The sequence below is a fragment of the Capricornis sumatraensis genome, chromosome 17 (assembly GCF_032405125.1).
Source record: "Capricornis sumatraensis isolate serow.1 chromosome 17, serow.2, whole genome shotgun sequence".
Taxonomy (NCBI): domain Eukaryota; kingdom Metazoa; phylum Chordata; class Mammalia; order Artiodactyla; family Bovidae; genus Capricornis; species Capricornis sumatraensis.
Genome location: NC_091085.1, coordinates 61,864,624 through 61,892,599, shown reverse-complemented (window position 1 = coordinate 61,892,599; position 27,976 = coordinate 61,864,624). Strand labels below are relative to the sequence as shown.

The 27,976-nt window shown below is 50.8% G+C and overlaps 1 protein-coding gene across 1 annotated transcript in view; it reads right to left on the bottom strand.

Annotated features, from left to right (window-relative positions):
* CUX2 (cut like homeobox 2) overlaps positions 1 to 27,976 on the bottom strand; it is a 276,351-nt gene that overhangs the window by 7,932 nt on the left and 240,443 nt on the right. The window contains exons 7-20 of the mRNA XM_068989833.1: positions 26,392 to 26,468; positions 25,454 to 25,520; positions 23,925 to 23,973; positions 20,090 to 20,194; positions 14,170 to 14,361; positions 14,011 to 14,069; positions 13,269 to 13,317; positions 13,076 to 13,175; positions 11,384 to 12,058; positions 10,343 to 10,444; positions 5,191 to 5,975; positions 4,267 to 4,426; positions 1,832 to 2,104; positions 418 to 606 (exon numbers count right to left, since the gene is read on the bottom strand). Of these exons, the coding sequence (XP_068845934.1) occupies positions 418 to 606; positions 1,832 to 2,104; positions 4,267 to 4,426; positions 5,191 to 5,975; positions 10,343 to 10,444; positions 11,384 to 12,058; positions 13,076 to 13,175; positions 13,269 to 13,317; positions 14,011 to 14,069; positions 14,170 to 14,361; positions 20,090 to 20,194; positions 23,925 to 23,973; positions 25,454 to 25,520; positions 26,392 to 26,468 (2,882 nt within the window). The remainder of the gene's footprint in view (positions 1 to 417; positions 607 to 1,831; positions 2,105 to 4,266; positions 4,427 to 5,190; positions 5,976 to 10,342; positions 10,445 to 11,383; positions 12,059 to 13,075; positions 13,176 to 13,268; positions 13,318 to 14,010; positions 14,070 to 14,169; positions 14,362 to 20,089; positions 20,195 to 23,924; positions 23,974 to 25,453; positions 25,521 to 26,391; positions 26,469 to 27,976) is intronic.

Sequence of the window (27,976 nt, the reverse complement as noted above, 5' to 3'; positions counted from 1 at the left end):
TCAGACAATGTAAGAACCTGCGATTTCTTGTCCCGTCCTGTAAGGGGGGAGTTATCATTTGCTGGGTCAATTCTGTGCTTTGTTGTGTAGAATCCAGGTGATGGGCAAAGGGGGTAATATAATAGGACTCTGATGCAGAGGATGGAGAGATCAGAGAGAGAGAGGGCTTGGGGAATATGCAGGAGACTCTGGAGTGGCTATGGGTTTGTGGAAGGGTGCTGAGAGAGATGGTGTATTGGAACTTTCAGGGGAAAAGTATTAAACATTTTAATGGCTTACGTTCTGTGGAATGGCTATTTCTTGCAGCCTACACTAGGCTAAGACTGGACCACTGGGACCCTGGGTTTGTTTGGGTTAGAACCAGATACGGTTGCAATGGGAAAACCTGAGGCCAGACCCAGAGTTCCCAGGGCTTACCTTTCTTCTCCAGCTTCTTCATGTCTCTCAGCTTCTCCACGTTGTGGGGGTCGTTGAGCCACAGCTGCATGCGCACAAAGGGCTCCCGGCCCTTCAGGCTCAGCTTGTGCCAGGGTTTGGGTCGGGAGAGAAGGTCAGACACGGAGCCCTGGGTCAGCCCTAGGATGCTCTCCCCGAAGAGCCGCTGCCCTGGGGACAGGGGAGGAGGGGGACGACCTGTTACCCCAGGCTGGGCACACGTGCTCCCGGGAGAGACAAGGGACAGGCAGAAACCAGGGAATGTCTCCACTAACTCAGCAGGGAGGACCAGGCACATCGGGGGACCCATGCCTGTGTGCATCTGCGGAACTTTCTGTGAAACAGGAGGTGGGGGCAGGCAGATAGCTACCAAACAAAAATGCTGTCATGATTTAGACGTGATTCACTCCTAGAGGATCCCTGACATTGTCTGCAAACTTCATGTGCACAAATAAGTATCACCTTGTCAGAGAGTAATTTGACAGATTCTATCAAAATTTCAATGTGCAAACCCTCTGATCCAGCAATTCCACTGCCTGGGATTTCTCCTCCAGTTGTACTTGCCCAAGGGCACAAAGACGCATGTGGATGTGGTTTCAGAGGCAGCAGGAAATTGGGAACAAGCAAAATGCTCATCAGCTGCATAAAAAATATGGGGCATCCATGGCCTGAAAAATTTTGCAACAGTGACAAAGACTGCAGGTGGACTATTCATTCTAAGGCAGCAGAGGGTCCGCTGTAGAACAGTGTTAGGTTTTAAAAAGCAAGTGGAAGGATAGCCTGTGTGTAATTTCATCTATCTAGAAAAAAGAAGAGAAGAAACTAGGAGAGCATACAATTTTGTATGTGTTCAGAAAATCTCAAAGATACAGAAAAACTTTGGCGTATGACTGGGAGGTTAGGGGACATTTTATTTGTTTAAATTTTAATTTTTTTCCCCTGTATTGTTTGGCATTTTCAAATAGTGATATCTTATTTTTATTATAGAAATTGTAGTGAAAAGTTGGGGTTTGTGTGCATGACTTGACTCCCATCTGAGATGTGGAGGAGTTTGTAATTCAAAAAATTAAAGAATCCAGATTTCTCCCTTGGGCCCCCAGCATTGGATGAGGACTGAGTTAGAATCTTACTGGGATTCTCTAAGTCCTCCTGGAATGAAGTTTTGCAACTTGTGGGCTAAGAACTTTAGGAGGACAGCATACTGACCTCCCTGCTGTCCACTCTAGAGACCCAGTTCAGAGTCAGATGCCTCCCAGGGGGCCCTGGGTGGCCCAGGGCTGAGCAGCACCTGCAGAAGGGACCCCAGTGCCTGGGATCTCACCATGGCTCTTTCCTTAAGGCAAGGGGGAGCCAAGCAGGGCAAGAGGCAGCATCCCTGACTCCCGGTACCCTGTACCTAGGTTGTTGTCTGTGAGGACCTCTTTGACCCTCTTGGTGATGGAGTACGTGTCCAGCTCGGGGGACATGGCCACAATCTCCTGGATGCCCCCTGTGGTCTGGCTGCCCGAGTAAATCTTCCCACTCAGTGATGAGCTGGAGCGTCCCTCTGGCTGCTGGTTCTCCTTGCTGCTCTCCAGTGTCAGACTCAGGGGCTCCTGGGAGCTCTTCTCCGGTGGCTCCGTGGGACTAGGGGGTGGGGATGGCGAGGACCTTGGTTCAGTGGGACTGACTGTGGGCCGCAGAGAGACAGAGAAGGCAGTTACTCAATCTGGCATAGACATGCATGGTTTGGGCAGGCTTGTTTGTTACAGCCAAGAGTTGGCAACAACCATTTTGCAACTACCACAGTAAAATCTCAGGCCGGCACCATCCTGGCTGTGAAAACCAGTAGATGAAAGTTGGAGGAGGAAAAAGATATCCATATAGTCCCAAAGTATCTCCCCACAGGATACTTTTAAGTACAAAGGGAAAAACAGTAACTTTATAGGTACAGCTGTCTGCCAACACCACCTCAATCTGGTGATCGAAGTTAGCACCTCCAATCACAGGCCAAATCAACAGCTGGTGACTCCTGATATGATGGACTGAGAAGGACAGAGCAACATTTCTGGGATATTCCTGCCCGAAGTGCACAGCTTGAATCTAACCACAAGGAAACATGAGACAAAGTTGAACTGAGCATCCGTCTATAACATAACTGGCTTTCAGTTTTCACAAACGTCAAAACTAAAAAACTTTAGAGAGAGGCAGAAGAACTGTCCAAATTGAAAGGGACTAAAGAGACATGACTAAATACAAGTGATCCTGAATTTGACCTGGACAGGGAAAGATAAAATTATATAAAGGTGACTACTGGGACAACTGAAGAAACTTGGAATATAGATGGTGGGTTACATAGCAGTATTGTGTTATTATAAAATTTCTTTCTTAGTAAATAATTTTGAAATGTTTAGGGGTAAAGGGACATGATATCTTCAATTAATCTCTTAAATGGTTGAGAGAAAAAGCACAAATATGGCAAAATTAGCAACTGGTGAATCGGTATGCAGGATATTGAAAGTTGGTTGTTCTATTGCTTCAACTCTTTGGTAAGTTAGAAATTACATCAAAATTAAAAGTTAAGAGAAAAAAAAAAAGGACTTGGCAATGACTGACAAGTCCAACTGCCAGAGTTAGCTATGTAAAATACAGTGAATCCCCACAGCAATCAACAATAATGTAATAAAAAGATGCATATGAGATGAGTAAGTTCTGGGATTCGATACACAGCATGGTGGCTGTAGTTAACAATCCTATTATATACATATACTTGACAGTTGCTGTGAGAGTACAGCTTTAATAGTCTCACTATAACAAAATGGTAATTACCTTAAAAAATAAAACCACATTTTTCTTAAGACATTTTGTGTACATGTATGTTAGAAAATGGAGAAGGCAATGGCACCCCAGTACTCTTGCCTAGAAAATCCCATGGACGGAGGAGCCTGGTGGGCTGCAGTCCATGGAGTCGCTAAGAGTCAGACACGACTGAGTGACTTCACTTTCCCTTTTCACTTTCATGCATTGGAGGAGGAAATGGCAACCCACTCCAGTGTTCTTGCCTGGAGAATCCCAGGGACGGGGGAGCCTGGTGGGCTGCCATCTATGGGGTTGCACAGAGTCAGACAACGACAAGCGACTTAGCAGCAGCAGCAGTATGTTAGAAAACCACTTTTTAGAAGATATCTTGGGTAGGGTGACTTTATTGAACCTCAGTTCCTGAATCTGTTAAATGGGGCCATAATACAAGCAGTGCTATACTTGCAACTACCATGCTCAGGGCCATAAAGAGGATTCCATGAGATAATGGGGGTCACCTCCTGAGGAATCAAGAGTCACCCACTCACTGGGCTTTCCAGTGTGAGCTGAGCCGCTGGACAGTTCGGGGAGGGCAGGGTACATGTCTGGGGAGGTGTCCCTAGTTGGGAGGGGTGTGTTTAGAAATTCCTGTGCTGGTCCACAGGGCACCTTCCAGTGAAGTGGAAAAAGGTACTTCTTCCTCAACGTATTTAACTGGTGCCTGATGGAAATTTGTTAATATAAACTCGAAGGCTCTGTGCGAAGAAGGATTCTGAGGCTGCAAGCTGGATTGCTGGGAAAGAGATCAATCAGCAGACTTCTGACATGGGATGGTAAGGTGGGCACCGCCCCCACCCCACCACTCCCGCTCAGTCTAGGCACTCTGGCGCCACCTAGAGGTCAATCTGGCTGAGGGAAGGATGAAAGCGGAGCAGGGACCCTTTCAGGGCAGCAGTGGGGAGGGGCAGGGGAAGGGAGACCTGGGCAGTGAAGCCACTGCACAGACTGGAAGAGTGAGGGCTCTCGGAGGTTTGGGGCCCCGTCTGTACTCACCCTGGGAGGCGCTGGGCTGCTGGCCCACAGCCTGGCCAAGCTGGTCCGAGAGCCACAGCTGCATGCGGATAAAGGGCTCCCGTCCCTTCTGCGTCAGCTTGCTCCACGGCTTCGGCCGGGACAGCATGTCGCTCACGCTGCCCTGTGACAGGCCCAGCACCTGGGGATGGGCAGGGCGGGAAGGCTGGGTCAGCAGGTCCTGGCCATCCCCTCCACCTCTCTTCCCCAGACCCTTAGGGACTGCTGCTCACTCCTGTTCCGAGGAGAGGGCTGCCTTCAAGAGATCTTCACTCTCCATACGCCTGCTGTGTGCCTATGCTGTGCCCGCCACCTGCAGTGCCCTTCCAGAGTTCCTTACAGTTCACGGAATTCTCCAGGCCAGAATCCTGGAGTGGGTACCCTTTCCCTTCTCCAAGGGGTCTTCCCAACCCAGGGATTGAACCCAGGTCTCCCGCATTGCAGGCAGATTCTTTACCAGCTGAGCCACAAGGGAAGTCCATCTAAAAATCCTACTTGGACTCTAAGACCCCTTAAGCGCCTCCTCTTCCAGGAAGCCTTCCTGTGTTGTATTTCCTATTCTTCCAAGCTGGGCTGAGCCTTAACACTTAAGTGCAATGGACCATGGGAGGGATGGAGGTTACTGAAAGAGGGGGATAGGTGGCTTTTACCTAACCAGATGGAAGCTTTTCACAGCTTTAAAAACTGAAGAACTGAACGCCAGCCTTGTCTGTGGCTCCCCTTTCCCCACTGCCCAGGGACAGGAAAAGGGGCTTTTGGGGTCACTCAGATCTGGCTCTGAATCCTGCTTCTGCTCAGTTCTTGCTCACATACACACACACCCTTCTTTCCAGGCCATGGACACGGCAAAGGTGTCCTCGTTCCCCAGGCTCCCTGAACCTCCAGGGCGAACCCCACCATCTTCACCTTCTCCCCGAAGATCCTCTGGCAGATTCCATTCTTGGCCAGCTTCTCCTTGACCTGGCGCGTCAGCTCCAGGGTGTCCACCTCGCGGTACATGTAGAGCTCGTATTGCTCGGGGGTCAGGGGCGGCACGGTGGGCTTCAGCGTGCGGGGCACGTAGGCTGGGTAGTAGGCCAGCCGTCCGCCGCCGCCCCCTTCAGGGCCGCCCCCCTCGGCCTTGAGCTCGCCCACCCTGGGGGGCTCGTCCTCGCTCCCGGCCGCTTCGTCCTCGGGGACTGCGGGGGCCTCGTCCCCACGGGGCCAGGCCCGCCCATTGGGCTGGCCGGAGTAGCTGGAGGAGGAGGAGAGTGAGGGAGAGACAGAGGCGTAGGGGCGGCTGAGCAGGCCGCGGTCCGAGGCCCAGTGGTGGTCGAAATAGCCGGCGTCGCCGATCTCCGACTTGACCTTCCGGATGATGCTCTGCACGAAGGCGGCCGGGGACAGGACCGTGAGGGAGGTCTGTGTGCCGCTGCTGCTCGTCCCCCCGCTGCCGACACCGCTGTCCTCCTGCTTGACGAGCGTCGGGGCCCCGTTCTGGCTCACGGCGGCCAGTGAAGGCCGCTCTGGGGGCGAGGGAGGCACCGAGCGGCCCCGGGCGCCGGCCTCCATCTCCAGCAGGGCCTGCTGCTGCGCTTGCATCTCACGGCGTGCTTGCTCCAGAATGTTCTTGATGGCGTCTTCCGAGGTGGTGCTGGCAGGGGCTGTGCCGTTGGTGATACTCAGTGGGGCTGCTGAGTTCTTGGGCTCGCCTGTGGGAAAGGGGACAGGGAGGCTGGAGGCCTGTGGACAGGGCATGGCTTGATGGACAAAGACGTTCACAGCACAGAAATTATACCAGAGACATGTTGGGAGCAAACCTCTGCATCTGGGGATAAAATCCAGGTGGACACTGAGATTTTAGCTTATGTGGGAAAAGTGTTCATGGGGATACTGTAACGTTAGACTTGCTTTTACACATGCTGTGATCCACCTATGCAAATTAAAGCAAGTCCCAGAAGGGGACACACAGTATAACCTGCTTTCTATTGAGCGGCAGAGCAAGCCAAATAAGCAATACATTACTTGGTGAAAATTCTACAAGTGGTCAACACAAAGGAACAGCAGGACCGTGCTTCCCTCTGCTTTTAGTGGCCTTTCCTACACTGGGGTCTCTCCCCAACCCTGGACCAACCTAGATCAACACAGCCCTTCCTTGACTATCTCGCTGTGCAGTCTGCACCCCGGTGGATCCTCATAGCTCCATTAAAAATAATTTCTATTGCTTTGCCAATTAAAAAGCAATAGAGCAATGGAATACTATTCAGTCATAAAAGGAAGGAAGCACTGATACCATATGGAGGAAACTTGAAAACATTACGTGAAGTGAAAGGAGCCAGGCACAAGAGGCCACCTATTGGACAGTTTCTGCTCATATGAAATATCCAGAACAAGGAGAGCCACAGACACAGAAAACAGACTGGGGCCTCCCTGGGGCTCAGGGGAGGTGAGGCGTGGGGAGTGACTGCTAATGGGCACAGTGTTTCCTTTTGGGGGGATAAAGATGTTTGGGAACTAGACAGAGACAGTGGCTGCAAAACATTGTGAAGCCACTCAATGCCACTGAATTATTCACTCTAAAATGGTTAGATTCATGTTCTGTGAATTTTACCTCAAAACACAAAACAAAACCAACGTCCCTGGTGGTGAAGTGGGTAAGAATCCGCCTGCCAACGCGGGGAACACGGGTTTGAACCCTGGTCTGGGAAGACTCCACATGCCGTGGGGCAATGAAGCCCGAGTGCACAGCTATTGAGCCCGAGCACCCTCAAGCCTGTGCTCCGCAACAAGAGAAGCCACTGCAATGAAGAGCAGCCTCTGCTCACCACAACTAGAGAAAGCCCACGCAAAGCAACAGAGAGCGAGCATGGCCAAAAAATCCCCCTCTGTTAAAAAAAAAGTAATACATGTCTATCTGGAGAGCTAACAATGCACAAAAACTTAAGATGAAAATGAAAATCCCCTCTGATCTTTCCCCCAGTGGTAATCACATGAAATTTTTCCAGGTTTTCCCTTCCAATCTGTTTTCTAACTACATGCATGGGATGGCCACACTTGATACGTGGCAGTGTGGCCTGGCTTGCTCCCACTTAGTGTCAACATGAGTGTTTTTTCCTACAATTTGAAGTTCTTCTATCTTTAATGGCTGCATATGCCACTGAAGAAATACTCTCTGCTTTAGCTATCAAGCCCTCCACTGCTGGACACTTAGGTTTCTACTTTGTCACTGCTGGAAACAACAATAAAGAGATAGCTTGTATATACATTTTTATTCCCACTCTGAATATTTCCTTTGATCCCCCAAAGCAGAGCTCCCAGGTCAGTGTCAGCCATATTCACTTCCTTCCCAGAGGGATGCTAATTGCTCTCTGCTTAGTCTTCACTTCTGTGAGGGACATCGTGGGGTAACCTGGCACTCTTCCTCTTGCTGAACTTTTCAGACCCTAAATGGAAACCCCCTGCCTGGGCAACTCGAGCAAAGGTGTCCCTCTGTGATGTCTTTTTAATTTCTTTGCCACCTTGATGCAGACCTCCCAGTGGGAGAGCACTGCGCAGGGAGTCAGGAGGCCCGTGTTCTCCTCTGGTCTCCGAATAACTGTGAGTATGTCCCCTCTCTTTGGCCTCAGTTGTCTGTTTAGTGGAAGAGTTAGACGATACTGTTTCTCATGGTTCTTTTCACCCCAATACTGCGTCTCATCTACATGTGTAACCTCTGTCCAGCACACAGTAGGCATTTAATGTTTACTGAATGACTGCCTCGCTTTAGCTACCAGAATTGACCAAGAAGACATAACTAAGTGTGTACACAGTTGGGGCTCAGCAGATTATCTGGGTAGGGCAGAGCAGGATCCCAGCAGGGTTAACCTCTCTCTGTCCTTTCCAGGGACCAGGAAAAAGAGGGTCCATGGGAAATTCGTGGCTTCCAGCAGCAGACTTGGGAATAGGGACACTTGCCCCAAGTTACCACCAGGGGGAGCAGATACTGTAAAACGGAGTGGGAGTGCTGAAGCCGGCATCCAGTTCTGAGTCAGCTGTGGTCTACACTGGCTGTACTGCATTATGCTGGGTGCAGGGATGTGATAGGTGATAGGTCCCTGGTTGTAAGAATCCCCCACTTGGAGGGACAGCCACATCAGCAGAGTCATTTGTAACATGAATAAATGCAACAGTGGAGACACAGTGATAATGTAATGAGGACGGCTAACTTTCCAGGGGCACCTTCTACATACTAGACCCCAGCTGAGTGCTTGCCGTGCCTGATGTCATTTGATCCTCACACAGCCTTGAGAAGGGAATACAAATACTGCAGCTATTTTAAAGATGAGAAAATGAAGGCACAGAGAGGCTAAGTAATTTGCCAGAGGTCACACTGTTTAATAAATAGCTGAGGCAAAATTGGCAGCCAGGGCACTCAGGCTCCATTGCACCGAACAATACAGGTCATTATGGGGGATCCGAGGAGGGGTGGAGTCCAATCCACCAGGATGGGGCTGGGGGCTTCCTGGAGGAGATGAGTTCTGAGATGAGTTGTAAAGTAGGAGCAGGAGCTGGACACAAGGGTGGCTGGGGTGAAGATGGCCTTAGGGGCACAGAAGCAGGAGTGAGGGTGGTCATGAGCAAAAACAGTTCATGTGAGAGGCATGGAGGGGTCAGGAGGAGTCTGGAGACTATTCTAGGGCCTATAGCCCTTGTTGGGGAATTAGGATTTTAACCTGAGGGCAATGGGGAGCCATGGAAGGATTTCAAATAGTGACATGAATATGTGGTCCTCTTGAAGGATCCCTGTGGCCTCAGGTCTTTGGTCAAATCCTGAACTTAGAGTTTTGTTAGCAAGAAAAAAGATGGCAAATGATTTGGGGTAAGGCAGTGAAGAATGTCTGCTTACCACGCTTACCACTCCTTCCAAAAAAGCTGAAATACTTTCCCTCCAAATATATAGTCGAATATAAAATAGAGCAAAAATTTTCTATAGCTGAAGAATGACTCTAGTTAAAGAGGTTTCTAGGGACTTCCTTGGTGGTTTGGTGGCTTAGATTCCACATTCTAAATGCAGAGGACCCAGGTTTGATCCCTGGTGCTGGGGGAAGGGATAGTTAGGGAGTTTGGGATGGACATATACACACAGCTATATTTAAAATAGATAACTAACAAGGATCTACTGTATAGCATAGGGAACTCTGCTCAACGTTATGTGGCAGCCTGAATGGGAGGAGAGTTTGGGGACGAATGGAAATATGGATATGTATAGGTATGATGGAGTCCCTTCCCTGTTCACCTGGAACTATCACAACACTTAGGCAGCTATACCCCAATACAAAATAAAAAGTTTAAAAAAAAGAGTAAATATTAAAACAAACAAAAAACCAGTCCCATGTGCCACAATGAAGACCTGGTTCAGCCAAATAATAAATGAATAAATTTTTTTTTAATTAGTGAAGGTAGTAATTAAAAAAAAAAAAGGTTTCTCAGTTGCAGAACTTCTCAGAGTCTTTAACAATTACAATTGGTGTTTTTTAAAATACTGACTACTTGCCAGGTACTGTATCAGTTGCTTTATTTCTATCTTATTAAGTCCTTTCAATAACTCTGCTGCTGCTGTTGCTGCAAGTCGCTTCAGTCATGTCCGACTCTGTGCGACCCCATAGACGGCAGCCCACCAGCCTCCCCCGTCCCTGGGATTCTCCAGGCAAGAACACTGGAGTGGGTTGCCATTTCCTCCTCCAATGCATGAAAGTGAAAAGTGAAAGTGAAGTCACTCAGTTGTGTCCGACTCTTAGTGACCCCATGGACTGCAGCCCACCAGGTTCCTCCGTCCATGGGATTTTCCAGGCAAGAGTACTGGAGTGGGGTGCCACTGCCTTCTCCGTAATTTCACTTAACTGTAGTTAAATGGCTTATAGCTCCCATACCGGATAATGGATCTAGTACTTTCCAGGCCTAGATTTCACTTGTCTGCAGGTTGTGAAAAAGGAAGAGGTTCAGACCTGCTTGGAATCCCCTCTGGGGTGGACACAGCCTCACCTCCTGCTCAGGACAGGCCCTGGAGGCCTCAGGCCTCACCTGCTGTGGCCACACTCACCCCCCTTTTGTGACTCGATCTCCTTCTTGGCCTGTTCTAGGATGCTCTTGATGGCGTCATCCGAGCCGGTCTCTGGCGTGCGGATTCTTGGGGTGATACTGCCTGGGGGAGGAAAGGAGGTGTCTGTTGTGGGGACCTGCATGTTGGGGGTCAGTCCCTGGTGCTGGGCAGGGTGACAGGCTGGTGTCTTCCTCCCAGGGCTGGGAGAGTGAGAGCCAGATAGTGAGTCTGTGTGACAAACTGTGGACGCACAGGAGATTTCAGCTTGAAATAACAACAAAGCCCAATGAGGGCAGGCACCATCAAAGTGAACAATTATCTTGGGACTTTCTTGGTGGTCCCATGGTTAAGACTGTGCTTCCACTGCAGAGGATGCAGGTTCGATCACTGGTGGGGGAACTAACATCCCACATGCCCCAAGGTGTGGCCAAAAAAAAGGAAAGGAAAGAAAATAGCTAACAATTCTCAAGGAGTTATTACACGCTTTATACTGATTTAACTCTCTTTAGGAGCCTGACAGATGGGGAAACTCAGGCATAGAGCAGCTAGAGAGAGCTGCCTGAGGTCACTAAGCAGATGAATGGCAGAGCTGGACACAAACTCAGGTGTCTGTGGGGTCAAAACTTGGGGCCTTCACATGGATTACTCTAAACACTGAGTCTGTCAAGGTTGGGGGGGGTCACCCCCGTCATCTTATGCATGGGTAAACTGAGGCTTGGAAGTGCTTACAGGGTATCTGCCAAGGCAGCCCCAGGGGCCCGGCCTTTCCCCACCATTATCAGCCTGAACTGCACCGCAGCAGCAGCCAGGTGCATGGGACAGGGAGCCCCAGGAGGGAGGGATTGACGATGGTTTCCCTTATTTTACAGAGGCGGGAAACTGAGGCACAGAGAGGCAAAGTCATTTGCCCCAGGTCACCCAGCTGGGAGGTGGCAGACTCAGGCTCTGAACCGCGAGCCGTGTTCTCAGCCCTCAGCAGCCCCACGCCCGGGGCTGGCCCAGGGAGACGGCTCTGCGGACGGGCCCTTGGCCAGCACCCACCTCGCTGCCGCACCTGGATGGTCCTCAGGGCCAGCACGTTCTGCTCATCCGACAGGAAGTGCTTCATCTTGATGAAGGGCTCCTTGCCCTTCACCGTGAGCTTGCGCCAGGGCTTGGGCCGGGCCAGGATCTCGCTGACCGAGCCCTGGGACAGCCCCAGCACGTAGTGGCCGAACACCCGCTGCCCGATGTTGTGTTTGAGCAGCTGCTCCTTCACCTGGAAGGCGATCTCCGCCGTGTCCAGCTGCTCCTCCTCTGCTCCAGCCCCTGCCGTGGCCACGCCGCCCCCGGCCCCCTCTGCGGGCTCAGGACCCCCGGGCGGCTCAGGGCCAGGGGCTGGGGTAGCAGGGGCCGTGGGGGGCTTGGCGCCATAGAAGGCTGGGGGGAACACTAGCAGGCCTCCCGCTTCCCCCTTGAAGGCAGTCGGGGCCATCATGTGCTTGGACAGCAGTGTGTCCCCTGTCAGTCTCTCCGCTGAAGCCAGGCTGGGGAAGGGGGACAGCGAGAAAGTCCGAGGGCCATCGGGGCCCAGGCTGGGGCCCAGCAAGGGCTGCCCTGGGCTGGGGGACAGGGGGTCTTCGGGCCCTGGTGGTGGTGGGAGCTGTGGAGGGGACGGGTAGGACTGCTCCGTGCCCAGAGAGTCCTTGATGGAATCATCCTCCGAAGGGTCCTCCTCTAGAACACCGAGAGACAGACAGACAGAGGAAGAGAGGAGAGACAGACAGAAAGACAGAGAAGTAGATAGTGATGGGAAGGGAGAGGCAGAGAGACACAGAGAAACAGAGATAGGGAGACAGACAGATGGAGAGAAATAACATGGGAGAAAGAGATAGGCAGAGACAGAGTGAAAGGCGAAGCGACAGAGGTTCAGAGAGAGGGAGGCAGAGAGACACACAAAAAGGGAGAGATTTGGAAGGAGAGGAAGCGGACAGAGGGCAGGAGGGGAGGGGAGAAGTGCTATAGGCGTCCGACAGCATGAGGCACCGGCACTGGTGTTTCTGCCGCACGCTCCCCGCGCCCTTCCCTAGTCCCCGTTCTGCAAGGCCTGGGCCAGATTCCAGTTCTGGGGTGACCCTCCCACCGCCAAGCGCATGAACCGCGCACCTGTTACGGGCCCAGCGCTTTGCCCGGGAGGGTTGATCCCCATCCCGGAGCAGGACAGCCCACGTCCTAGGTGCTCGCCCCGCGCGGCTTGTCTGGGTTTGCATCTACCCTCACAGCACCTACTAGGGCCGGTAACTGCCCATTTCACAGATGAGGAAATGGAGACAGCACATACGTGTGGCTGAAAGGTCATGAGGCCACTGTGTGGGGAGAAGGGGCGATCTGGGAGACAGGCCTTTCCCAGCAGTCTGCAGTAAGGGTTGGTGTGAACGCCCTGTGACCCCTCCCTGCTGCTCACGAAGGCTGGGGCATGAGGGATCCCTCCAGGGACCTTGGGAGGGCCTGAGTGAGCTGGCTGTCTCCATGTGTCCCACCTTAGGGGACAGTCGCCCGCTGGCTTAGCCATGGACGGCCACCAGCTCAGCCCCAGGCACACAGCAGGCGCTCAATCAACATGCCTGCCTTTAACCCATCATCTTGCTACCGTTTGTGTTAAAGGCAGTGGTCTGAGGGCGTGGAGGAGGCCAGAGACCCACGGGCAGCTCCCACCCCAGCCCCTCAGCCCCGAGAGCATCCTGCTTCCCCTACCAGGGCTGGCCAAAAGACCAGGCTTTTCCAGGAGGAATTTCTGCGCAGGGAAAAAGGCCTCCTTTGCCAGGAGCAGTGAGTCTTCAGGCTTGGCCATGCCCTGAGGAGACAAGAAGCAGGGCTGAGAGGGCATGGCTGGCGCAGAGCTCTTGAGGGCAGCCTGCCTGGGAGGGACGGTGGTGGGGACCCTCACCTGGGGGAGGCTGCAGGTGTTGGAGGCCAGTTTCATGGCTTTCAGGATGCTGCCGGAGAAAGTGCAGACAGAGCGTGAGGCCAGCCGGGTCCTCAGGCTGGGGCGAGGCCTCGTGAGAGGCACGCCACCTGCTCCTCTTCTCGAGAGCACCCACCCCACCCCTGGGTCTCACACAGCATGGGACTCAGTGGACAACAGGCCCGAAGCAGTGGCTTGTGAAATGGTCTACTCCCCCTGGAGGGGTGCAGCTTGAGCTGGTCTGATTAAGGCATCACCCCCTCCCCAACAGCTCAGCTGGTAAAGAATCTGCCTGCAATGCAGGAGACCCAGGTTCTATCCCTGGGTCGGGAAGATCCCCTGGAGAAGGAGATGGCAACCCACTCCAGTATTCTTGCTTGGAGAATCCCATGGACAGAGGAGCCTGGTGGGCTACATAGTCCATGGGGTTTCGAAGAGTTGGACACAACTGTGCAACTAACTTCCACTTTCACTCCTCCCCCTGCTCCACCTCCGCCCTGCAATAGCAACAACAAGGCTGTTTCCCCAGAGGCAGCTCTTGATGACAAAGGACTGGGCATGATAGCCAGGGTGCCAGTGGACAGGAGACAGGGTACCACAAAGCGGGATCTGGTGGAAGGGAGGAAGATGATGAGCTCTGCTGTGGGCCCCTGGCAATCTTCCCAGGCAGCCTCCTGCCAGGGAAGAGGGCCTGGCAGTGTGGGGGGCCCACCCAACACAATACCTCAGCTCCGTTTTAATTTCTTCATAGTCAGACTGCGCCTGGAGCTTCTCTTCTAGCTTCTAGAAGATCAAACAAAGATGGGGGAGGCTGGTTCACGTCCCTCTGCTGGGGGATGCCCTCCCCGTCTCCCGTCTGCCCGCCTCCTCCTGCGAGACCTACCTCGATGGCCTCAGACTTGGCGGTGAGCTGCCGCTCCAGGTCTGCAATCTGGTGGGCGGAGGTCTCCTCCAGCTCCTGCAGGGAGCTCTGGAGATGCTGCACATCCTTCAGCAGCCGCAGGATCTCCCGGTCCTTGGAGGCCAGGGCAGCCTCCAGCCGAGGGCCCGAGCACAGCGCGAAGTTCACCTTATCCTGGGCACAAAGAGGGGCTTGGAGGGGCCAGGAGGGGTGGGGCAGGGGGCTGCAGGACTGCTGTGCTCCCCCAGAGTGATTCAGTCCCCTCTACCCCAAATCAGGCCCTTCCCACTTCTGAGCCTTTGCCTAGCTGGTCCCACGTGCCTGTATGTCTGTCCCTCTCTTCTTGAAATGAAATTAGGAAGAAGAAGTACTGCTCAGAGGAAGTGGTTTGGAGGAAGGTATGTCTAAGCAGCAATGAAGTTCAAGAACAAGTTAGTGATTTGGAAGACTGCTTGGCAGCATCTACTGAACATCCATCAAGGTGCTGCATTCAGTATGTCAGCAAGTCTGGAAGACCCAGCAGTGGCCACAGGACTGGAAAAGGTCAATCCTCATCCCAATTCCCAAGAAGGGTAGCACTAAAGAACGTGCTAACCACTGGACAGCTGCACGCATCTCCCATGCTAATAAGGTGATGCTTAAAATCTTGCATGCTAGGATTCAGCATTATGCGAACCAAGAACTTCCAGATGTCCAAGCTGGGTTTTGAAAAGGAACGGGAACCAGAGATCAAATTGCCAACATACACTAGATCACAGAGAAAGCTAGGGAGTTCCAGAGAAACATCCAACTCTTCTTCATCAACTATGCCAAAGCCATTGACTGTGTGGCTCATAATAAAATGTGGAAAGCTCTTAAAGAGATGAGAATACCAGATTACCTTATCTGTCTCCTGAGAAACCTGTATGTGGGTCAAGAAGCAACAGGTAGAACCCCGTATGGAACAACTGATTGGTTCAAGATCAAGAAAGGAGTACGACAGGGCTATCTGCTGTCACCCTGTTTGTTTAATCTATATGCTGAGCAGATCATGAGAAATGTTAGGCTGGATGAGTTACAAGCTGGAATCCAGATAGATGGGAGAAACATCAACAACCTCATATATGCAGATACCACTCTAATGACAGAAAGCAAAGAAGAACTAAGCCTCTTGTTGAGGGTGAAGGAGGAGAGAGAAAGAGCTGGCTTAAAACTGAATATTAAAAAAACTAAGATCATGGCATCTGGCCCCATTACTTCATGGCAAATAGAAGGGGAAAGGGGGCAAATAGAAGGGGAAAGGGTGCAAATAGTGACAGATTTCCTTTTCTTGAGCTCTAAAATCACTGTGGATGGTGACTGCAGCCATACAATCAGAAGACGTTTGCTTCTTGGCAGGAAAGCTATGACAAACCTAGATAGTGTGTTGAAAAGCAGAGACATCACTCTGCCGACAAAGGTCCGTATAGTGAAGGCTATGATCCTCCCAGTGGGCACGTACAGTTGTGATAGCTGGACCATAAAGAAGGCGGAGCACCGAGAGAGAACTGATGCCTTTGAACTGTGGTGCTGGAGGAGACTCCTGAGAGTTCCCTGGACTGCAAGGAGATCAAACCAGTCAATCTTAAGGGAAATCAACCCTGAATACTTGTTGGAAGGACTGATGCTGAAGCTGAAACTCCAGTATTTTGGTCATCTGAAGCAAACAGCTGATTCACTGAAAAAGTCCCTGGTGCTGGGAAAGATTGAGGACAGGAGAAGAGGGCATCAGAGGATGAGACAGCTGGATGGCATCACTGAAGCAATGGATATGAACTTGGGCAAACTTAGGGAGATGGTGAGGGACAGGGAGGCCGGGCGTGCTGCAGCACAAGGGGTCACAAAGAGTCAGACACGATGGGACAACCAACAACAACCAAGCTACTACAGGTGAACATGTGGTGCCCTAAGTCCCGGCGCTTTCAGTCACTGGAACACATGCAGGAGAAATGCAGGGACTTGTGCACCAAGACAGCGGACACGCGTGTTCACAGCAGCCTTCTCTGCAACAGCACCAAACTGGAAACCCCCAGAAAATGGACGGACAGGTTGTGGAATACTCAGACAATGGAACACTCGACAGCAACAGAAATGAATAATCTACGCGACTTGTAACACAGCATGGATAACTCTCCCAGCTACAACACGGACCCAAAGAAGCCAGATACCAAAGTGTGTGCGTGATTCTATTCAGGTCAGGTATCAATACCCATCATTTAAAAGTGGACATCTCAATTTCTAAATACACAGAGCTTTTTCAAAGTCTCTGATATTAATTTCTCATTTTGCTATCCATTTCTCATTTAAATGCTTTCTTCTCTGCCATCACCCTCTGTGTTTTTTCAGTCTTTTAATTTTACTGAGGCTTTCAATGGCTAAGTCAAAGATCTCTCTTGGTAAATGTCACATTGCACTTGAAAATATGAGGGTTATTTTCAAATACCTTTTGATATTGATTTCTAACATAATGCCACAGTGATAAGAGAACAGACTCTGTATGATTTCAATACCTTTAGATGATGAAATTTTTGCACTTTATGTCCCTGGATATTTTCCTGTGTCTCTTGGTTGATAGTCTACAGGAACTTGAGTAGAATTTGTACCCTGCTGCTGTGTGAAAACTGTATAAATCTTGAGTATGTTGCATTGGTTCATAGCGCTTTTTGGGTCTACTGTATGCTTCCACTTTCCGCTTTCATTCTATCAATGTTTGAGAGTTTGATATTGAAACTCTAACTAAAAATCTTCATTCATCTACTTAAAAGAAAACTGTAATATATAGTGGAGCTATATGTAACTCTGTCTTGCATTTTCCAAGTCTCCTGTCAATGTTATCATACGTTCATAATTTAAAAATTAAAAAAGAAAGAAGATTTCCTAAGGAAAGAAAATATCGGGTTTCAAAACAGGCAAAACCCATGTGTGCTGTTAGAAGTCTGGAGAGGAGCTCCCCCGGGGAAGGGGCACCTGGATGGGGGTACAAGGGAGGCTTCCAGGTGCTGAAATGTTTTACTTGTTGATCTGGATGCTGGTTAAAGGGTGTGTTAAAATTTGAAAAATTCCAAATGCTGTATACACATATGCACATTTTCCCTTGTGGATGTTATACTTCAATAAAACATTTGTTAAAAAGGAATAAAAAACAGAAGTAGTCACTTGGATGAGGAATTGGTAGTGATAGGGTGTTCCTGGCCATAGAACAGCACAGACAAAGGTTTGGGTTTCTAAATTAGGCCCAGGTCCCACCCCAGGGGGGGACGTTCCCTGGGGAACCACAGGATTAGACCTGAGAGCTTGCACCCACAAGTCACATTAGGGTGGTTCCTTCCTCACCCTAATCTGCCACCAGCACCAAGCCCCATGGCCTCTCTGCTGCTGTTGCTAAGTCACTTCAGTTGTGTCCGACTGTGCGACCCCAGAGATGGCAGCCCACCAGGCTCCCCGGTCCCTGGGATTCTCCAGGCAAGAACACTGGAGTGGGTGGCCATTTCCTTCTCCAATGCATGAAAGTGAAAAGTGAAAGGGAAGTCGCTCAGTCATGTCCAACTCCTAGAGACCCCATGGACTGCAGCCTACCAGGCTCCTCTGTCCATGGGATTTTCCAGGCAAGAGCACTGGAGTGGGGTGCCATTGCCTTCTCCCATGGCCTCTCTAGGTTTTAAGAAATGGCCATGGATGAAGATAAAGAGGTTTCTGTTTGAGAGGACCTGAAGTCAGGCTGTCCTTGAGCTCAGTTACAAAAGAATCTAAGCAGCATTACAAAGGAGAAAAAAAAAAGAAACAACCGACCACTACCAACCCCAGCTATTCTTCCATGGAGATAAATGCCAATTAAAACAGGAAGCGGATGCCATTAGCACATTAAATTAATTAGCATCGAGCGCCACTGTTGTGCTCAGAAAAGCTCACCCCCCAAAACCAGCAAAGTTTCCCGTGGTTGATTAGCACAGGCATTTGCTGGGTTCCACGGGGGTTAATTAAGAACCATTGGCAAATTCTCTGTGAGGCGTCCTCATGAGCTCTCTCTCCCTCTCAGTCTCTCTGGAGTTCACTCTCTGGGTCGTGCAGATGTCAAGCATGCTGATAACACACACACTGCCTCCTGGGACACGGGTACAGGCTAACACACCTATGGACACAGCACTCACTGACACATATGCCGGCAGGGGCGCTCATGTGGACAAGCACACACACGGAAATATGCAGGGGACACATCGTCGTCACACACAGAGACATGTGTGTGCTAAGAAGCCACATGCTGTCATGGGCAGAAATACCCTGGACATTCCCTAAACACACTACTAATAATAACATCGAATGAACTGGTTACTGAGCACAGATGATAAGCCAAACGCCATGTAATTCTCTCAACAACGCTACAAAGCAGATCTTATTTGTATGGATGAGGAAACTCGGGAGTCAGATTAAGGATACAGTTATTGGCCCAGAGGTCACAGACACACACACATATACACAGTAACACATGTTCAGAGAGACTCATTCAAATACCTAAATAGAAAGATACAGACACACAGGTCTGTGTATCAGGGTGTCAGGTGAAATGAAAATTCTGTGGCCTCTTCGGGTTCATGGATGGAGACTGCAAATCACCCTGGAGCAGACCTGTTTTTATGGAAGCAATCATGAATTGCATGGGCTGGACCATAAAGAAGGCTGAAGGCCGAAGAATTGATGCTTTTGAAATGTGATGCTGGAGAAGACTCTCGAAAGTTCCTTGGACTGCAGGGAGATCAAACCAGTCAATCCTAAAGGAAATCAACCCTGAATACTCATTGGAAGGATTGATGCTGAAGCTCCAATACTTTGGCCACCTGATGTGAAGAGCCAACTCCTTGGAAAAGTCCCTGATGCTGGGAAGGATAGAGGGAGGAGGAGAAGGGGGCTATAGAGGATGAGATGTTTGGATGGCATCACCGATTCTGTGGACATGAACCTGGGCAAACTTTGGGAGATGGTGAGGGACAGGGAAGTCTGGTGTGCTGCAGTCCATGGGGTCACAAAGAATCAGACAGAATTTAGTGATTCAACAACATCAACAACATGAATCTTATTCCTTGATAAGCAGGAATCTGGAAAGAAGGAGGACCAATTTACATAAAGAAGTCAGGCTTTCTGGGAGAGGAACAATGAAGATTCTTATTATACGACAGAAGGTTAGGTTAGGGTGGTATTGATTAAAATCCCTTGGCAGGAAATGTCCCCAGGACCTTAAAAGGGCACCAACTTAAGAGGAATGAGAAAGATGCCCTAACTGGCTTAACATAGGAATCTCAAGGTTGATGACAATAGACTGATTCTTTGTAACATGCAGGTAGTTGGGAGACCTTGTCAGAATCACCCTGATATGAATGTCCACCTCACATCTTGGTATGTGGCCCCACACATCCACCAAGCCGGTCGAGACCGGGGGGGAACAACAGCGACACCTGGTGGCAGCCATCAAAACTGCACTGCTGCTCTACTGATCAAACTCCTACCCTGCTCCAGCTGGGCCTCTGGCGTAAGAATGATCCTCTCTGACCTGACTAAACTCCAAAGTATATGGACTCAAGCTATACAAAGCTTGAGCTTGAAAAAAAGAGCTGTGGCTGTGATTGACCCTCAGCAGGCGAAGCAAGTCATAGCATTGATAATGCTATGATAGCATTGATAGCATTGATAATTATATTGTGATAATTAACTACACACTGACTTTGGTAATAAAGATGTTATGCCCACTGTATGCACAAAGAGGCCCAGACCCATTCATGTGCACAATTTCATGAAGATGCACACAGTCCACCCACAAAATGTCACCCACATATTCCAACCCACAAACACGGCCTTTCCCAACTTCTCCCTCTGGCTCTGCCACCATCCTTACCCCACTGGGTCCCTGAGGAGAGCAACAGGCCAGGCGGATGGAGCTGTTGACGGAGGCGAGTTGTTCCCGAAGACTTTCCACCTCCCGCTGGGCAGCCTCGGCTCGCTGGGGAGGAAATTGGGGCAGGTGTGGTTAAGAGGTGAGGGGGGCCACACTGGATCCCACCCTGGCCCTCCACTGTTCCCCTGCACCTGGGGACAGCTGGGAAGGCAGGTCTGAGGACCTGGGGTCCTCTTTCTGAGTCCTGGGCCCCTGAGTTGGCTCTGGGTTCCCCTGCTGTGTTTGGGACTCCAGGTGGAGCTAAAATGTTCCCACTTCACTAGGGCAGGAAGGGAGGTGCTGTCTTGATGAGCTGGCAAGTTTTCGCATGTTCCCAGGCCACTTCTGTCTGCCAAGTAAACTTCAGGCTAGGCTAGTCAAAAGGCCAGTGCTTGTCCCCAGCTCCTGTGCCACACGTTGTCTGCAGAGGTTGGCTCCAAAGCCCACAAGCTGTTGCAGGTCCCTGGACAAGTTACGTCCCCTCTCTGGGTCTCAGTTTTCCTTCTGTGAAATGGAGGTCATGAAATACAACTACTATGGAGGAGCATTGAAATTCATCTAAAAATCAGTATGCCACAGCTGACTAAACTGAATCTTAACTCTTCAAAAAATTATAAGAAAAAAGCCTGGAAGGAAGCTTTCAAATGTTAACAATGTGGACTTGTGGTCTGGAAAGACATCTATACTTTGTTTCTTTCTGGTTGTGTGACCTTGGGCAAGAAATTTCGTATCCTTGGCCTCAGTTTCCCTGTCTGCAAAATGGGGATGATAAGAGCAACTGCCTCATAAGTCTGTTCTGCAAGTAAGTGATGTGGTAAAATACGATTCATTAGGTATGCCACCTTGATGCCTGACACATACAAATATGTCAGTAACTGGATTCCTTTACTAACAACAACAAGGTGGATGGGATCTTGAAGTGCTATTAAAATGAAAAGAGCTACAGCTGTGTTTTGATCCCCAGCTGGTGACGCAGGTCAAGTGATTAAGTTTAACTTATACACTGATCGCAACAATCAGTATGCTGTGCCCACTATATGTGCAGAGACTCACACACATTTATGCACACGTTTTGTTGATTTATCTTTAAAATGATTTGCTTATTTATGGTATCCTGCCTTGTTTCAAAAATAGTTCTAGTTAGGAGTTAGCTTTGTTTGGGGAAAGGATTTGGGTGTGCAGGGGGTCGTAGAGAAAACATTTTTATGTTTCCACATAGTTAGGGTTTTATGAGTAAATGGGACTGAGACCTGAGATCTGGGCTAAAAGACAAGCCTTGTAAATATCAATACATGACTGATCAGCTAGTGAGAACTCCAAAGATTCACCTCCTGGGAGATGCCTGTTGACATTTCAAAGGGGCAAGAGACCCAGACCATGAAGACATCCTCTGGGTTGTAAAGATGAATTTAAAGTTACTAGTCTCATCTTCCCCTGGAGAGAAGTATTTACATCCCAAATGCTAGAAACCCAGGATACTCGCCCTTCTGTTCATCAAGATACTTGAGAGCAGATTTCTCTCCCTCTCTCAGAAGGTCCCTCTCCTATACAACCACCCAGATTCATATTTAGGGGGGTTCCTTGCCTACAGCACAAACGCCGGTACCTGCAGGATATCTGGTTCTCGACTCATCACCCCAGGGAAACAGCTGGGGAAAACTGGCATGGTTTTTACTATGCAAGTAATAATGACCTGCTCCAGAATCCTCTTGCTCACATTTAAGATAGTATTAATAAATACAGATATTAAAGACTAACACGGTGACGTGTCCTTTTTTTTTTCAATATTCTATAATGAGAAGGTTTTGTTTTATACTCAAAAAAAGAAACTATCAAAAATGCTTCCTATTCAGACTGCTCTAAGGTCTCTCTTCTTAAGCCTGTCTGGCAGAAATCCAAAAGTTTGATGCCACATGGTGCTGGCGAGGCTATGAGAAAACAGGCTCTCTCATCTTGCTGAAGGGGGTGTAAACTGGTTAACCCATGGAAGGCAGTCTGGCCACATCTGCCAAATTATAAGCACCCGGCTCTTTCACCCAACAGTTCCACTTCTAGGAACTTGCCCTGTGTAGTGGCTTGGGTATGTATGAAGTGATATCTGTACAAGGTTTTTCCCTGCAGTAGTAAGGATGATGATTAAAATACTGGAAATACCGCCAGAAAGGTATGAGTTAGATCAGAGGCCGGCAAAATGCAGCCTGCTGCCTGTTTATGTAAATAAAGTTTTATTGGAACACAGCCACGCCCATTCACATCCACATTGTCTACGCTGTCACTCTACCACAGCAAAGTTTTGAATAGTTTTGACAGCGACTTGCAAGGCTGAAACTTTGCAACAGAAACTTTGCCTTCTCCTGGGTTAGTTGATGACGCGTCCGTGTAGTATAAAATGATGCAGCTGTGAAACTGGAGGAACTGCCTTATACATGGATCCGAAACGAGCTCTAAGACACGTAGACAGCAAAGCCAAGGTTCAGAAGGGTGCACTTGGTAACTATTGTTTCTGTTTAAAAAGGGGTAAAAGTAGATATTCATGGGCTTGTGAATGCCTCTCTGGGAGGAGACTCCAGACATGGTAACGGAGGCTGCTGAGGGGACGGGGTCTGGGGCCGAGTTCAGGGAGGGGAGATGGAGTTTCCGGGCTATGCCCTCATGGAGCTTTTTCAGTTTTGAACTAAGTAAATGGATTACCTACTTAAAAAATCAATCGAAAAAATGTTATTCTTTCCCAACTTTCCTCGAGGAGGGAGCACCCCATCCTTGGGCCCCCACAGACATGCATCTGGGCCTTTGCCTCCGCCGTGCCCTCTTCCTTTCCTCGGGAGGGCAGCGCCTGGGCTTTAGAACCCAGCTCAGAGTGCCCCTCCTAGGAGGCCTCCCTCCACCACCCCCAGGGAGATGACTGCCTGCCCTGTCACACTGCTGACCCCTCCTGGCCACGGCCCTGGCTGCTTGCGTCGCAGGGCACTGGGGAAGAGGTGTGGTGGGCCCGCGGGACTCCAGACTGATCCCGCATGGCCGGGTCCTACCTCCTTTCAAAGTTCCGCCCAACCCAGCCCCCCAGATGGCAACACATCTGAAGCCAGAGGGAGGCAGGATGTGGGAACCCCATTTATAAATGCGAAAACCGAGACTCAGAGAGGCTGAAGGACTTCCAGGGATCCGGGCTGGGATGAGGACGTGGGAGCTCCAGGGAAGGTTGGGGGCCACCCAGCGCTCAGCGGGTGGTAGAGTGAGGAGGCTGGCGGAGACCCCCAGGTCGGGACAGAGGGAGAGCAGCAGCCCCAGGCTGGCCCCTTGTCACTGCCCCTGGCTCTGCGGAACATGGCTCCTCACTTAGTCCGGTTGGGAGAGACCCGTGTCCCAGCTTAGCCTGGGGATGGGCTTGGACCCCTGGTCCCTGCTCTGCCTTTCTTCCACGGGGAAGGGCGCTCGTCATGCTCTGCAGGCTGCTTTGTGGCCTTTGCCAGGGCCACCCTGTGCCTGGAATCCATCCTCTGCAAGCTCCAGTTACTCATCAGGTCTCAGCTCAACGACCCTTTCTCTGGGATGTCTTCCCTGTCCTGAGTCTCGGTCAGGTGCCCCTTCCTCAACCACTGCTGCCTGCATCACCCCGTTTCTGAGCGTTCTGTCTGTCTGGGAACTCAGGGGCCGGGTCCTTCTGACATGTCCTAGCCCCAGTACTCATCACAGGATGTAGCTCAACGAGTCCTGACTGAACTCAGCTCCCTCCCCTCCGCCCAGCCCGGGACTCCCCCCACCCTGGGCCAGTGAGCCCCGGCAAACGTCTCCTCACCTGATTAGCTTTCTCCAGGTTGGTCATGATCAGGCCGACTTCATCTGCCCTGAGACAGAAAGATGAGGCCCTGAGGAAGGGATTCTGGCAGGTCCCAGGGCCCCTGCCCTTCCTGAAACTCCCCAGCCCCTGCCAACCCAAGGGTCTTGCGATGGAGGCTGTGAGGAGGCTGCCTTCCATCCTTCCTACTGAAGAGGTCAGGCTGCGGGGAAATGAAAATGGGGCCTTAGCACTGGGCCCCTTCCAGGCAGCCTGACCCCTCATCCCCCACAGGGGTCCACCCTCTGATGCTGTCACTGAACTACACCTCCAGCCTGTGGTTCTGTTGCGGCCTTCCTCATGAGGACAGGGCCTGAGCTTTATTTCTGCTTATTTAAGACTTTTTTTTATGTGGACCGTTTTTAAAGTCTTTGTTGAATTTGTTACAACGCTGCTTCTGTTTTATGTTGTTGTTTTTTGACGGTGGGCCCTGTGGAATCTTAGCTGCCTGACCAGGGATTGAACCCACAACCCTGCCCTGAGAGGTGAAGTCTTAACCGCTGGACCACCAGGGAAGTCCCCAGGTCCTGAGCTGTAAACCCAGCTGCCGTGTTCTAGGAGTCCTCCCTCAACTCCCCTCATTTACTTTGCTGCCTCCCCACACCTCTGGGTTGGCAGGGCCTAGAGGATCAGGACAGGCCTTATCCACCTCGGTTGCCCCCTCCATCTAGTGTGGGGTAGGGGGTGGTCTGCGAGGAACACGTGGTGACTAAAAGTCACACTCGTGATTCATGCGTGTTCTGCTTCAAGGCCTTTTTTTTGCACAGGCTTTCCCACCGCCCAGAGTACCTTTCCCAGCTTTCGTCATGTGCCCATCGCCTTCTTGTTTTTGAGGTCTCGCTCTGAAGGTCATCTCCTCAGAGAAGTCCTCCCTGACTACCCTGGATAACAGGATCCACCTCTCCCTGTCATTCTCTCTTGCTGCTCTCTCGATTTTTCCCTTCATCGCATTTACTATGTGCCCCCAACAGTGTCAGGCATACAATAAGTGCTCAGCAGTATCTGCACATGAAAGAATTTATTCCTATACATCAGCTAGTATCTGTCTCTTCTCCTTGACTGAGGACAGGGCCATGTTCTGATGTTTCCTCCAGGGACCCAGCATAGCAGCGGGTAAACAGTAGGTGCTAAATATTTGTGTTTGAGGATTAAGTGATATCTTAGAGCCCGAAAAAACGTTGAGTCCAGAATAACTGAAGATGACACTTGGCCCTGGGGGTTGGATTGTGAGGTTGGGGAGTGGGGACAGCGCCGGGAGGATGGGACAAGAAGCCTCTGGGCAGTCGAGTGGGCCGAGCTGGCAACCCAGAGTGTCCTTTATGGTCTGTGGCACGTGGATGGCACCACGAACGGCTGGTGAGCAGCTGTGTGAGTGTGGAACACAGGGTGTGAAATGAGTGCCTCAGGCAGAATCAGAGGGAGGAGAGTCAGGAGGAGGCAGGTCTGGGAGGGTCGGGGGAGGGGCACAGCTCAGCGAGGCGCTCACTTACTTGGAGGCTGCCTCCTCGTCGTATTTCCGCCGCAGCTCCAGCAGCTCTGTCTGCGTGGCCTTTAACGCTGAGAAAAATTAGAGCGCCAGGGTGAGGTCCTCCGTCCCCAGGGAGGTGGAACTCTCTCCCCTTCTGTAGAGCCCAGAAGGCAGAATGAGGCTTGGGGTAGTGAGCAATGATTTTCCTCTCGGAACTGGCGACAGTGAGTGAGTTTCCTGCTCCTACAAGGGCGTCAAGCTGGTGAGAGGGCTGTGGAGTGGCCAGGGAAGGGAGGGCAGATGATATCATTCTCTGGGAGTCCATGAAGCTCAGGGGACCCAGGTAAGTGGAGGGGGTGGCTGGTCCCAGAACCCGGGGTATGAGCCCCTAACACGTTGAGGTCCCTCCAGGACCTAGGTGGGGCCATCCTTCCATGAGCTCACCCACCCTGAGGTCCTGCCTAGAAGTGAGGGGGACAAGGACGAACAACAAAGTCAATAGATACATGCGTGATAAATAAGGATTTCTCACAGAATTCCAGATTTCTGATTTCTTGAGGAGAGCGGAAGGGACTGGCCGTACTGGGCAGGGCCTGGCTGAGACTCAGCAGTGGCCGCCTCTTTAGATGAGGCCTGGGTTCTCCAGTTTGACCCAGACTCCTCCCCTCCTCCCTACTGCACTCTCTGATCCAGCTGGCTTGGGTGCTTGTCCAGCCCCAGTGGGCACTGCATTTGCCGCCCCTGATTTAATACTATCTCAAACCCTCTCTCCATAGTAGTATGACCCCTGGAATTGGAGCTCCAATCCCCGGGGGGTAATGCAGGTCTTTCCTCTCCCTTCCCAAACACCTTTCTGGCCCTCCGAGTCTTTAGTGTCCTTGCCCCTCCTCTTCCCACTGGCCCTCCTGGACTGATGGGCTGGGGTGATGTGCGCGCAGGGGACACGTGCCTGATACACACCTGAGTGGAGGACCTTGATCTTCTCCTCGGCTTCCCCCAGTCTGGCTGCCAAAGTGATCTGTACTTCTTGAAGGCCCCTGTGAAAACACCTGGCGTGTGGACCAGCCCCTCCGGGCTTCCTATGCCCTCACCCACTTCCTGTAATCTGCACCTGGGGGTTTTTAATGAGTCCTTAGACATGACACGCAGGCACCTGGCTGCCCTGCTCTTTTGCTGACAGTGTGGGCTCCATTAGAGCTGATGCCCAGTTAAGCTTCCAGTGACCCTGCCTCTCTGGCCCTCAGTTTCTTCATCTATAAAATGGGGTTTGTCACAGTGAGAAGCCCAAGCACCACCGTGAAGAGTAGCCCCCACTTGCTGCAACCAGAGAAAGCCGGTGCAAAGCAACAAACATCCAACATGGCCCAAAATAAATACATAATAAAAATGGGGTTTGTGATGGAGTCTGCCTCAGTGGGTACTATGAGGCACGTTCAGCGTGGCGCCCAGCCCTCAGAATTCCAATACCACTGTTTACTCTTATTGTCCCCTGGAGAGGCAATTTTTTCCCTTTCTGTGGCAGGAGTTTGGGAAGCCCTGCCAGCCCACTGTGGCCTAACTCAGGTGTGAGGCAAGCATCTCAGCAGAGAAAGAAGACCTCTCACTGAGCTGGGGGAGGGATTATGCAAAGCCTGAGCCTTACCTTATTCTGGCTCAGTGACTCCAGGGAAGGGGCCTTGTTTACCCTGATCTTATCCTGCCCTCTCCTCTCCTTGCCATTCAAACACATCAGGCATGTTCCTGCCACAGGACCTTTGCACTGACTGTTCCTTGCCCCATATGCCTGCAAGACTCCCTCAACTCCTTAGGGCTTTGCTCACTCTATTCTATAGGAAACCAACCCTGAATATTCATCAGAAGGACTGATGTTGAAGCTGAAGCTCCAATACTTTTGCCACCTGATGCGATAGCCGATTCATTGGAAAAGACCCTGATGCTAGGAAAGAGTGGGCAGGAGAAGGGGGCAGCAGAGGGTGAGATGGTTGGATGGCACCGCCAAATCAATGTATGTGAATTTGAGCACATTTTGCAAGATAGTGAAAGATAGAGAAGCCTGGTGTGCTGCGGTCCATGGGGTCGCACAAAGTTGGACCTTCTCAGTGAGACTTCCTCTAACACCTTCTCAGTGGGACTTCCTCTAACACCTTCTCAGTGAGACTTCCTCTAACGCTCTATTGAACACTTTGGCCCGTCTTGTCTGCTCCCTCTTCTGTTTTATCTGTTGTCACAAGCTTTATCATCTAGTACACTACTTATTTATCTTTTTTGTGTCTTCCTCATGAGAAAGTAAAATCCAGGAGGGCAGACAGTTTTGTCCATTTTGTTCGCAGCTCTTCCCTAGAACAGTGCCTGGCACACAGCAGGTGGTTCCATAAATATGTGGGATGAAGAAATAAGTGAATAACAGAAAAGATATATGGAATGATCATCATGAAACTGTCCTAGACAGGCCCTAAGAATGCATATTTTATCAACACTGCACTAACTGTAAAGGCAAATGCTTACTGACATGTGCCGTGTGAACATTGAGCTAAGCATTCAGAGG